This window comes from Argopecten irradians, chromosome 9, assembly GCF_041381155.1.
Source record: "Argopecten irradians isolate NY chromosome 9, Ai_NY, whole genome shotgun sequence".
In the NCBI taxonomy this organism is placed as follows: Eukaryota; Metazoa; Mollusca; class Bivalvia; order Pectinida; family Pectinidae; genus Argopecten; species Argopecten irradians.
The window spans coordinates 846,196-858,867 of record NC_091142.1 but is presented as its reverse complement, the minus strand read 5'-3'; the positions used below and the strand labels follow the sequence as shown (position 1 = coordinate 858,867).

The 12,672-nt window shown below is 38.8% G+C and overlaps 2 protein-coding genes across 5 annotated transcripts in view; one reads left to right on the top strand and one right to left on the bottom strand.

Annotated features, from left to right (window-relative positions):
- The window catches only part of LOC138331040 (aspartate--tRNA ligase, mitochondrial-like), a 669,399-nt gene that overhangs the window by 188,087 nt on the left and 468,640 nt on the right, over positions 1-12,672 (top strand). The gene's annotated exons all lie outside the window — the stretch shown is intronic.
- Positions 1-12,672, bottom strand: part of LOC138331033 (filaggrin-like) — a 58,681-nt gene that overhangs the window by 42,299 nt on the left and 3,710 nt on the right. Inside the window, exons 2-3 of the mRNA XM_069278487.1 lie at positions 11,837-11,956; positions 11,119-11,175 (exon numbers count right to left, since the gene is read on the bottom strand). Coding sequence (XP_069134588.1) covers positions 11,119-11,137 — 19 coding nt within the window. The 5' untranslated portion in view covers positions 11,138-11,175; positions 11,837-11,956. The remainder of the gene's footprint in view (positions 1-11,118; positions 11,176-11,836; positions 11,957-12,672) is intronic.

Sequence of the window (12,672 nt, the reverse complement as noted above, 5' to 3'; positions counted from 1 at the left end):
TATTCATTAAACAAGAGATCCCAGAGGGATCTTGGCGCCCACCAAAGAATGATCTATATCTGACAAAGGAAAGATGGATCTTTTCTCTAATTTTTAAACTTTTTCAAACATACTACATATAAAATTTGAGACAAATCACTTCAGTACCTTTTAAGAAATACCGGTAACAAACTTCAACTATCAAAATCCAAGATGACTCCTTGGCGGCCATCTTGTTGATCAATCGGTCCCAAATCACAATATGCACAACTAGGGCCCTAGGGGAACCTACATGTGAAATTTGAGAAAGATCTATTCAATACTTTCTGAAATAGCGATAACAAACTTTGAATATAAAAATCCAAGATGGCTGCCTGGCAGCAATTTTGTTGACCGATCGGTCCCAAATCACAATATGCACAACAAGGGCCCTAGGGGAACCTACATATTAATTTTGAGACAGATCCCTTCAGTACTTTCTGAGAAATAGCGATAACAAACTTTGAATAACAAAATCCAAGATGGCTGCCTGGCGGCCATCTTGTTAACCGATCGGTCCCAAAATGCAATATGCACAACTAGGTCCCTAGGGGAACCTACATATGAAATTTGAGACAGATCCCTTCAGTACTATCTGAGAAATAGCCATAACAAACTTTAACTATCGAAATCAGCCTCATAACAAACTTTAACTATCGAAATCAGCCTCAAAATCTGTATGGCACAACTAGGGACCAAGGGTAACCTCCATGTGAAGTTTGAACAAAATTCCTTCAGTAGTTCTCAAGAAATATCGATAACAAACTTCAACTGCCAAAATCAAAGATGGCTGCCTGGCGGCCATCTTGTTTTTCCGATCAGCCGCAAAATCTGTATGGCACAACTAGAGACCAAGGGTACCCTCCATGTGAAGTTTGAACAAAATTCCTTCAGTAGTTCTCAAGAAATATCGATAACAAACTTCAACTGCCAAAATCAAAGATGGCTGCCTGGCGGCCATCTTGTTTTTCCCGATCAGCCTCAAAATCTGTATGGCACAACTAGTGACCAAGGGTAACCTCCATGTGAAATTTGAACAAAATCCCTTTAGTAGTTCTCAAGAAATATTGATAACAAACTTCAACTGCCAAAATAAAATATGGATGCCTGGCGGCCATCTTGTTTTTCCGATCAGCCGCAAAATCTGTTTGGCACAACTAGGGACCAAGGGTAACCTCCATGTGAAGTGTGAACAAAATTCCTTCAGTAGTTCTCAAGAAATATTGATAACAAACTTCATTTGCCAAAATCAAAGATGGCTACCTGGCAGCCATCTTGTTTTTCCGATCAGCCTCAAAATCTGTATGGCACAACTAGGGACCAAGGGTAACCTCCATGTGAAGTTTGAACAAAATTCCTTCAGTAGTTCTCAAGAAATATCGATAACAAACTTCAACTGCCAAAATCAAAGATGGCTGCCTGGCGGCCATCTTGTTTTTCCGATCAGCCTCAAAATCTGTATGGCACAACTAGGGACCAAGGGTAACCTCCATGTGAAGTGTGAACAAAATCCCTTCAGTAGTTCTCAAGAAATATCGATAACAAACTTCAACTGCCAAAATCAAAGATGGCTGCCTGGCGGCCATCTTGTTTTTCCGATCAGCCTCAAAATCTGTATGGCACAACTAGGGACCAAGGGTAACCTCCATGTGAAGTTTGAACAAGAGGCCCAGAGGGCCTGTATCGCTCACCTGGTTTTTTGTTAGTAATTATCACAAGACTCTGACAATAAGAAAAATAAGCAAAATTGACTCCCAAAGTTTAATTTTGAATCACAACTATACAATAATGGTATTGATACCATACAAATATGCTATCCAATACATAGGTTCAGAGACAAAGTAATTTATATAAAAGTAGTAGCCTAATTGACCTTTTTGACCTCGCATCTATTGCCGTCTAAGGCCCCGGGGGTCAGCCCTATCATTTGTACAATTTCAAATCCCAACCCTATAAGGATGCTACCATTGCATTATAAGTGCTCTTCCATTCTTAGTTGCAGAGAAGAAGTCATTTATATGGAAATAGCTGAATTAACCCCTTTTGACCCCACCCTTCAGGCCCCCCGGGGGTCAGCCCCATCATTTGCATAATTTTGAATCCAAACCCTATAAGGATGTAACCATTGTATAATGAGCGCAATCCCATGTTAAGTTGCAGAGAAAAAGTAATTTATATGGAAATTGACCACTTTTGACCCCGCACCTCAGGCCCCTGGGGGTCAGCCCTATCATTTGCACAATTTGGAATCCCAACCCTATAAGGATGCTACCATTGCATTATGGGTGCTATACCATGCTTAGTTGCAGAGAAGAAGTCATTTATATGGAAATAGCCAAATTGACCCCTTTAGACCCCGCCCCTCACGCCCCCGGGGGGTCAGCCCCATCATTTGCACAATTTGGAATCCCCACCCTATAAGGATGCTACCATTGCATTATGGGTGCTATACCACGCTTAGTTGCAGAGAAGAAGTCATTTATATGGAAAAAGCCAAATTGACCCCTTTTGATCCCGCCCCTCAAGCCCCCAGGGGGTTAGCCCTATCATTTGCACAATTTTGAATCCCCACCCTATAAGGATGCTACCATTGCATTATGGGTGCTATCCCATGCTTGGTTTCAGAGAAGAAGTCGTTTATATGGAAATAGCCAAATTGACCCCTTTTGACCCTGCCCCTCAGGCCCCCAGGGGGTCAGCCCCATCATTTGTACAATTTTGAATCCCCACCCTATAACGATACTACCATTGCATTATGAGTGCTATCTCTTGCTTAATTTCAGAGAAGAAGTCGTTTTATGGAAATAGCCAAATTGACCCCATTTGACCCCGCCCCTCAGGCCCCCGGGGGGGGGGGGGGGGGGGGGGTCAGCCCCATCATTTGTACAATTTTGAATCCTCACCCTATAAGGATGCTACCATTGCATTATGGGTGCTATCCAATGCTTGGTTTCAGAGAAGAAGTCGTTTATATGGAAATAGCCAAATTGACCCCTTTTGGCCCCGCCCCTCAGGCCCCCGGGGGATCAGCCCCATCATTTGTACAATTTTCAGTTAGTAGCCAATCAAATTTTGTTGAAATCCGACCAGCGGTTATGGAGAAGAAGTCGATTGTTGACGGACGCCGGACGCCGGACGCTGCGGTATCCCATAAGCTCACCTCGGTCCTTCGGACCAGGTGAGCTAACAAAATCCCTTCAGTAGTTCTCAAGAAATATCGATAACAAACTTCAACTGCCAAAATCAAAGATGGATGCCTGGCGGCCATCTTGTTTTTCCGATCAGCCGCAAAATCTGTATGGCACAACTAGGGACCAAGGGTAACCTCCATGTGAAGATTGAACAAAATTCCTTCAGTAGTTCTCAAGAAATATCGATAACAAACTTCAACTGCCAAAATCAAAGATGGCCGCCTGGCGGCCATCTTGTTTTTCCGATCAGCCTCAAAATCTGTATGGCACAAATATGGACCAACAAGGGGACCCTCCATGTGAAGTTTGAACAAAATCCCTGTAGCAGTTTTTAAGAAATAGTGATAACAAGCATTGTTTACGGACGGACGACGGACGACCGACCACGGACGCAGGGCGATTTGAATAGCCCACCATCTGATGATGGTGGGCTAAAAAGGAATTTTTGTCCTACACTCTTGACTCATGTTGCACACTTATGATGTAGGTAAAACCATGCACACATGAGAGCAGCCTTATCAAATAATCATTTTTTAAGAATTATTATAATGTACACAGAAAGTAGCTCTGAACTGTTTATTTTTTAACTCTGAGGTCTGTAAGTCTTATATAGTAATTGCAATTTGTATTATCATTAACAGTTTATGCAAGTTGTACAGAGGAATCACAACCAGATGTAGATTGTATGTACATGTAGACACAGTTAGGGAGTATATGTGTGTGTATATTCTACAGAGACTGTGTGAATTCCATCAATCATAAGGCAAGCTTCCCATGACAGCATACTGCAGTAAAGGGAATGCAACATTTTGATTGGTCAAAAGGAATATTGTTCAATAAATAGGGATTTTATGAATGGAAGTTTATGAATGAAATGGTTTGAGAGGTCACCATTAGATGTCATTGTAGGCCAAGTCCTACTTAGTTCTACACATGATGGTAAACCGGATAGCATTAATACAAACGCTAGTCGCGTTGTATTAATAAATATAATGCTAACAAACCATTTTATATAGTGTAAATAAAGTAGCGGTATATCAAAAATAAATATAATGCTAACAAGGACATAGTCATTCAGATCAGCCGCCAATGGAGATATCAAAGCTGAAGTAAGTTTGATAGTGGAGACTTATGTGTATGAAAAACAAGAGGCCCAAGGGCCTTAACGGTCATCTGACTCATGGCACAAAACAACAGTCACAGTATAATGGAGTGGTTAACAATTAATATAAGCAATACAAGGAACTTTTTTCTGAAAATGTAAGTTTCTGAAATAGGTAAAGGTCATTAGTTGAACAAACTTGGTAGCCCTTCATCCATATATGGTATTAACCCATTCAAGGATGAAGGAGGAGTCGGATTTCAAAGCCAAATATCAGCAAAGCGCCCATTTTGGACCACTGACGTTCTATCCCCATGGGTCTTACCTCGTCCTTTATAAAATATGTTCCCCCTTCTGAGCCCCGCCCCTCTGTCCCCTAGGGTCTTACCTAACTCGTTTATATTAAATATGATTGTCCTTCCCCAGTGATGTTTCACACAAAATATGGATGCATTAATCCACTCAAGGGTTAGGAAGGAGTAGGCTTTTAAAGCAAAATTTAATCAAAATTCCCCATTCTGAGCCCCGCCCCTCTGTCCCCAGGGGTCGGGCCTAACTTGTTTATATAAAATATGACAGTCCTTCCTCTACGATTTTTTACACAAAATATGGATGAAATCCACTAAAGGGTTAAGGAGGAGTAGGATTTTAAAGCTAAAACAAGTACTCATTGTAATGGACACTAATACATAATCCCCCAAACGACCCCCTCCCCATCTCCACCTGCGACAAATTAAGAATGCAGTTGCACAGTATATGAACATTTTGAAAGAAATTTTGAGGTACTTTTACATTCAATGAATTGCAGACGAAAATTTGAAAAACAGGAGGTTTGCCCAGCAAAAATCTTTCAAAATTTTTATCATACTGACAAGCATCCCTTTATAACCCCTTTATACTAAATTTCATTGAAATCAGAGACCAAAATATAAAAACAGGAAGTTGGCCCAGTGGCCATCTTGGAATACCAAAATCTTTACCAAAATGTTTGCATGATGTTCGCCATCCCTTAAAACCTCTACAGACTAATTTTTGTTGAAATCAGAGACTGAAACCTGAAAACAGGACGTGGGCTCGCAGCCATCTTGGAATACTAAAATTTTTATGAAAATATTTGCATGTTGTTTGCCATCCCTTTAAACCTCTAGACTAATTTTTGTTGAGATCAGAGACTGAAACCTGAAAACAGGAAGTGGGCTAGCGGCCATCTTGGAATACCAAAATCTTTATAAAAATGTTTGTATGTTGTTCGCCATCCCTTAAAACCCCTATAGACCAATTTTCATTGAGATCATATACTGAAGACTGAAAACAGGAAGTGGGCCAGTGGCCATCTTGGAATACTAAAATCTTTATATAAAATATGATTGTCCTTCCCTAATGATGTTTTACACCAAATATGGATGAAATCCTCTCAAAAGTTGAGGAGGAGTAAGATTTTAAAGCTAAAATTAAGAAAATTTGCCATTTTGGGGCCCCACCCCTCAGCCCCTAGGGGTCCGATCAGGCTCATTTATATAAAATATGATTGCCTTTCCCAAATGATATTTCATACCAAATATGGATGAAATCCATCTAAGGATGAAGGAGAAGTAGGATTTTAAAGCTTAAATTAAGAAAATTTGCCCTTTTGGGGCCTTGCCCCTCTGACCCTAGGGGTCCGACCAGGCTCATTTATATAGAATATGACTGTCCTTCCCTAATGATGTTTCACACTAAATATGGATGAAATCAACCCAAGGATGAAGGAGGAGTAGGATTTTATAGCTTAAAATAAGAAAATTTGCCCTTTTGGGGCCCCACCACTCAGCCCCTAGGGGTCGGACCAAGCTCATTTATATAAAATATGATTGTCTTTCCCCAATAATGTTTCACACCAAATATGGATGAAATCCATCCAAGGATGAAGGAGGAGTAGGATTTTAAAGCTAAAATTAAGAAAATTTGCCCTTTTTGGGGCCCAACCCCTCAGCCCCTAGGGGTCGGACCAAGCTCATTTATATAAAATATGACTATCCTTCCCTAATGATGTTTCACACCAAATATGGATGAAATCAACCCAAGGATGAAGGAGGAGTAGGATTTTAAAACTTAAAATAAAAAAAATTGCCCTTTTGGGGCCCCACCCCTCAGCCCCTAGGGTCGAACCAAGCTCATTTATTTAAAATATGATTGTCTTTCCCCAATAATGTTTCACACCAAATATGGATGAAATCCATCCAAGGATGAAGGAGGAGTAGGATTTTAAAGCTAAAATTAAGAAAATTTGCCCTTTTTGGGGCCCCACCCCTCAGCCCCTAGGGGTCGGACCAGGCTCATTTATATAAAATATGACTGTCTTTCCCTAATGATGTTTCACACTAAATATGGATGAAATCAACCCAAGGATGAAGGAGGAGTAGGATTTTAAAGCTTAAAATAAGAAAATTTGCCCTTTTGGGACCCCACCCCTCAGCCCCTAGGGGTTAGACCAAGCTCATTTATATAAAATATGATTGTCCTTCCCTAATGATGTTTTACACCAAATATGGATGAAATCCTCTCAAGAGTTGAGGAGGAGTAAGATTTTAAAGCTAAAATTAAGAAAATTTGCCCTTTTGGGGCCCCACCCCTCAGCCCCTAGGGGTCCGACTAGGCTCATTTATATAAAATATGATTGTCTTATGATTGTCTTTCCCAAATAATATTTCATACCAAATATGGATGAAATCCATCAAAGGATGAAGGAGAAGTAGGATTTTAAAGCTTAAATTAAGAAAATTTGCCCTTTTGGGGCCCTGCCCCTCAGCCCCTAGGGGTCGGACCAGGCTCATTTATATAAGATATGACTGTCCTTCCCTAATGATGTTTCACACCAAAGATGGATGAAATCAACCCAAGGATGAAGGAGGAGTAGGATTTTAAAGCTTAAAATAAGAACAAGAGGCCCATGGGCCTTAACGGTCATCTGACTTATTGCACAAAACAACAAAGTCAGAGTATAAAGTATTGGTTAAAGATTAATATAAACAATACGAGGAACTCCTTATTTGAATATGTAAGTTTCTGAAATAGGTAAATGTCATTTGTTGAACAAACTTGGTAGCCCTTCATCCATATATGGTTGTAACCCATTTATGGATTAATATAAGGAGGAGTCTGATTTTAAAGCCAAATTTCAGCAAAGCTTCCATTTTGGACATCCGCCGTACTATCCCCAAGGGTCTTAGCTCGGTCCTTTATAAAAAATATGATTGTCCTCATCTGAAGTTCCCCTTTCTGAATCAATTAAAACCCCTATAGACCAATTTTCCTTGAGATCGGAGACTGAAACCTGAAAACAGGAAGTGGGTCAGCGGCCATCTTGGAATACCAAAATCTTTACGAAAATGTTTGCATGTTGTTCGGCATCAATTTAAACCCCTATAGACTAATTTTCATTGAGAACACAGACCGAAACCTGAAAACAGGAAGTGGGCCAGCTAAAATTAAGAAAATTTGCCCTTTTGGGGCCCCACCCCTCAGCCCCTAGGGGTCGGACCAGACTCATTTATATAAAATATGATTGTCCTTCCCCAATGGTATTTTATATCAAATATAGATGAAATTCATCCAAGGATGAAGGAGGAGTAGGATTTAAAAGCTTAAATTAAGAAAATTTCCCCTTTTGGGGCCCCGCCCCTCAGCCCCTAGGGGTCAGACCTATCTCATTGATATAAAATATGATTGTCCTTCCCCAATGGTATTTTATATCAAATATAGATGAAATCCATCTAAGGATGAAGGAGGAGTAGGATTTAAAATCTTAAAATAAGAAAATTTGCCCTTTTGGGGCCCCACCCCTCAGCCCCTAGGGGTCGGACAAGGCTCATTTATATCAAATATGATTGTCCATCCCCAATGATGTTTCACACCAAATATGGATGAAATCCATTCAAGGATGAAGGAGAAGTAGGATTTTAAAGCTAAAATTAAGAAATTTTGCCTTTTGGGGCCCCACCCCTTAGCCCCTAGGGGTCGGACCAGGCTCATTTATATAAAATATGATTGTCCTTCCCCAATGATGTTTCACACCAAATATGGATGAAATCCATTCAAGGATGAAGGAGGAGTAAGGATTTTAAAGCTAAAATTAAGAAAATTTTCCTATTTGGGGCCCCACCCCTCAGCCCCTAGGGGTCGGACCAGGCTTATTTATATAAAATATGATTGTCCTTCCCCAATGTTACTTTACACCAAATATAGATGAATTCCATCCAAGGATGAAAGAGGAGTGGGATTTTAAAGCTTAAATTAAGAAAATTTGCCCTTTTGGGGCCCCACACCTCAGCCCCTAGGGGTCGGACCAGGCTCATTTATATAAAATATGATTGTCCTTCCCCAATGATGTTTCACACCAAACATGGATGTAATCTGTCCAAGGATGAAGGAGGAGTAGGATTTAAAAGCTTAAATTAAGAAAATTTGCCCTTTTGGGACCCCACCCCTCAGCCCCTAGGGGTTGGACCAGGCTCATTTATATAAAATATGATTGTCCTTCCCCAATGATATTTCACACCAAATATAGATGAAATCCATTAAAGGATGAAGGAGGAGTAGGATTTTAAAACTAAAATTAAGAAAATTTGCCCTTTTTTGGGCCCCATCCCTCAGCCCCTAGGGGTCAGACCAGGCTCATTTATATAAAATATGATTGTCCTTCCCCAATGATGTTTCACACCAAATATGGATGAAATCCATCCAAGGATGAAAGAGGAGTAGGATTTTAAAGCTTAAATTAAGAAAATTTGCCCTTTTGGGGCCCCACCCCTCAGCCCCTAGGGGTCGGACCAGGCTCATTTATATAAAATATGATTGTCCTCCCCCAATGATGTTTCACACCAAATATGGATGTAATCCGCTCAAGGGTTAAGGAGAAGTAGGCTTTTGTATAAATAGTCTTTTGACGACGCACGGCGGACGGCGGACGACGACGGACAAAACACGATGACAATATGTCATCCTGACCTTCGGTCAGATGACCTTAAAATTGCCCTTTTGGGGCCCCACCCCTCAGCCCCTAGGGGTTGGACCAAGCTCATTTATATAAAATATGATTGTCCTTCCCCAATAATGCTTCACACCAAATATGGATGAAATCTGCTTAGTGGTTAAGGAGGAGTAGCGTTTTAAAGGAAAAAGTTTACGCTTGATGGACGGCGCACGGCGAACGGCGGATGACGACGGACGAATCACGATGACTATAGGTCATCCTGACCCTTCGGGTCAGATGACCTAAAAAAAGGAAAAAGGAAGTTGAGCTAAAGAAAGATGGAGTATAATTCAAGTAGAGCGGGGCTGCTATTGTTGAATCAGGTATACAGCCTTGACATTTATATTAGACTATATACACAAAGATGGGCGGGGTTTTGCAAAGTAACTTTTACCATTTACAATGATATTTTCAGCATTGTTTCCATGGTAACGGAAAAAGTGCAAAAAATGAATACCTAAAAATAGCAAAAGGTACCACTAGACCATAAAAAGAATGTGTCTATGAAGTTTCGTGGAATTTTATCTCTGCTGGTTTTAGAGTTATGCTCCGGAAATGAACCTGCTACAAAAATATGATATTTTCACCAATGTTTCTATGGTTACAGAAAAAAGCACAAAAAGTGAAAACCTAAAAATAGCAAAAGGCACTACTAGACCATAAGAACAATGTGTCTATGAAGTTTCATGGAAATATCTCTACTGGTTTTAGAGTTGTGCTCAGGAAACGATTCTTACACAAAAATCTGCCATTTTCAGCAATGTTTCCATGGTTACAGAAAAAAGTACAAAAAGTGAAAACCTTAAAATAGCAAAAGGCACTACTAGACCATAAGAACAATGTGTCTATGAAGTTTCATGGAAATATCTCTACTGGTTTTAGAGTTATGCTCCGGAAACCATTCGTACGGACGGACGGACAGACGGACGGAACCCATTTGTTGGGCGGGGGATAACAAACCATTTTATATAGTGTAAATGAAGTACAGTATATTAAAAATAAATATAATGCTAACAAACCATTTTATATAGTGTAAATAAAGTAGCAGTATATTAAAAATAAATATAATGCTAACAAACCATTTTATATAGTGTAAATAAAGTAGCGGTATATTAAAAATAAATATAATGCTAACAAACCATTTTATATAGTGTAAATAAAGTAGCGGTATATCAAAAACAAATATAATGCTAACAAACCATTTTATATAGTGTAAATAAAGTAGCGGTATATCAAAATAAATATAATGCTAACAAACCGTTTTATATAGTGTAAATAAAGTAGCGGTATATTAAAAATAAATATAATGCTAACAAACCGTTTTATATAGTGTAAATAAAGTAGCGGTATATCAAAAATAAATATAATGCTAACAAACCATTTTATATAGTGTAAATAAAGTAGCGGTATATCAAAAATAAATATAATGCTAACAAACCGTTTTATATAGTGTAAATAAAGTAGCGGTATATTAAAAATAAATATAATGCTAACAAACCGTTTTATATAGTGTAAATAAAGTAGCGGTATATCAAAAATAAATATAATGCTAACAAACCATTTTATATAGTGTAAATAAAGTAGCGGTATATTAAAATAAATATAATGCTAACAAACCGTTTTATATAGTGTAAATAAAGTAGCGGTATATCAAAATAAATATAATGCTAACAAACCATTTTATATAGTGTAAATAAAGTAGCGGTATATTAAAAATAAATATAATGCTAACAAACCATTTTATATAGTGTAAAAAAAGTAGCGATATATTAAAAATAAATCTAATGCTAACAAACCTTGCTTAGCCACCTCCATTTCTTCTTCTGTCCATCTGGACGTCTCCACTACTTCCGCTGTATAAATAGGGCAAGAAGCATCAATTTAGAAATACTAGTCAAAATTTAGATAAAATATTTCACTGCATATCATTATGGAGATAGCAGACGACATAACCTCCTTGTCTACAAACTACCTCCAACCAAAGATGTGAAGGAAACAACCTGTGATACAGCTGACCTGGCTATCTCCCTACCGAGGTCAGTAAAACTACAAATCTGTGGTTAAGTTGTTACACACAAAATCTACCGACCTCTAGGTCAAAGACCATAACATAAGTTTATCACATGTCTGTTGATGTTTTAAAACATAGGAGACGAGCTGAATTTAAGCTTTTTATCTAAAAGTTCACAAACAAGTGAAAATATTTTTCAATCATTATCCATGATTTCTTGACTGATGCAAAGAGTAACTTCGTTGTCGACTCGTTTTTCCTGCAGTAGCAAGTGTATCAACGGTAGCATTAATATTTGATTTGAAAGAAAACTTTGTCATGTTTCTCAAAAATTATATATATACATATTTCATTTTTGAGTAACTTGACAAAGTTTTCACTTTGAAAAAATATGATTAACTTTGTCAGACTTAACACAAATGTTGATGCTACCATTGACACACTCGCTGCTGCAGGAGTTGATAGTGAGATTGTCTGTTGTCTAGCTAGACAGTAGAACTTACCTTCATTTGTCTCTGGTACTAGGGGGACTATTGGTTCATTTGTTTGTGGATTTGTCCCGAGTCTTCTCGCGATCCTGTTAAAACAAGCTGAACAACACTTGGTGATGTCTTCTGTCAGTTCTGTAAATCAAATATTCACTCAGCACTTCTTGACATGACTGTTGCTTAGGGGACATGTAACAGCCATGACTGTTGTTTAAGGGACATGTAACAGCCATGACTGTTGTTTAAGGGACATGTAACAGCCATGAATGTTGTTTAAGGGCCTGTAACAACCATGACTGTTGTTTAAGGGACATGTAACAGCCATGACTGTTGTTTAATTACATGTAACAGCCATGACTGTTGTTTAAGGGACATGTAACAGCCATGACTGTTGTTTAAGGGACATGTAACAGCCATAATTGTTGTTTAATTACATGTAACAGCTATGACTGATGTGTAAGGGGGAAAATAATAGCCATGGCTGTTGTTTAAGGGACATGTAACAGTCATGACTGTTGTTTAATTACATGTAACAGCCATGACTGTTGTTTAAGGGACATGTAACAGCCATGACTGTTGTTTAAGGGACATGTAACAGCCATGACTGTTGTTTAATTACATGTAACAGCCATGACTGTTGTTTAAGGGACATGTAACAGCCATGACTGTTGTTTAAGGGACATGTAACAGCCATGACTGTTGTTTAATTACATGTAACAGCCATGACTGTTGTTTAAGGGACATGAAACAGCCATGACTGTTGTTTATGGGACATGTAACAGCCATGACTGTTGTTTAAGGGACATGTAACAGCCATGACTGTTGTTTAAGGGACATGTAACAGCCATAAT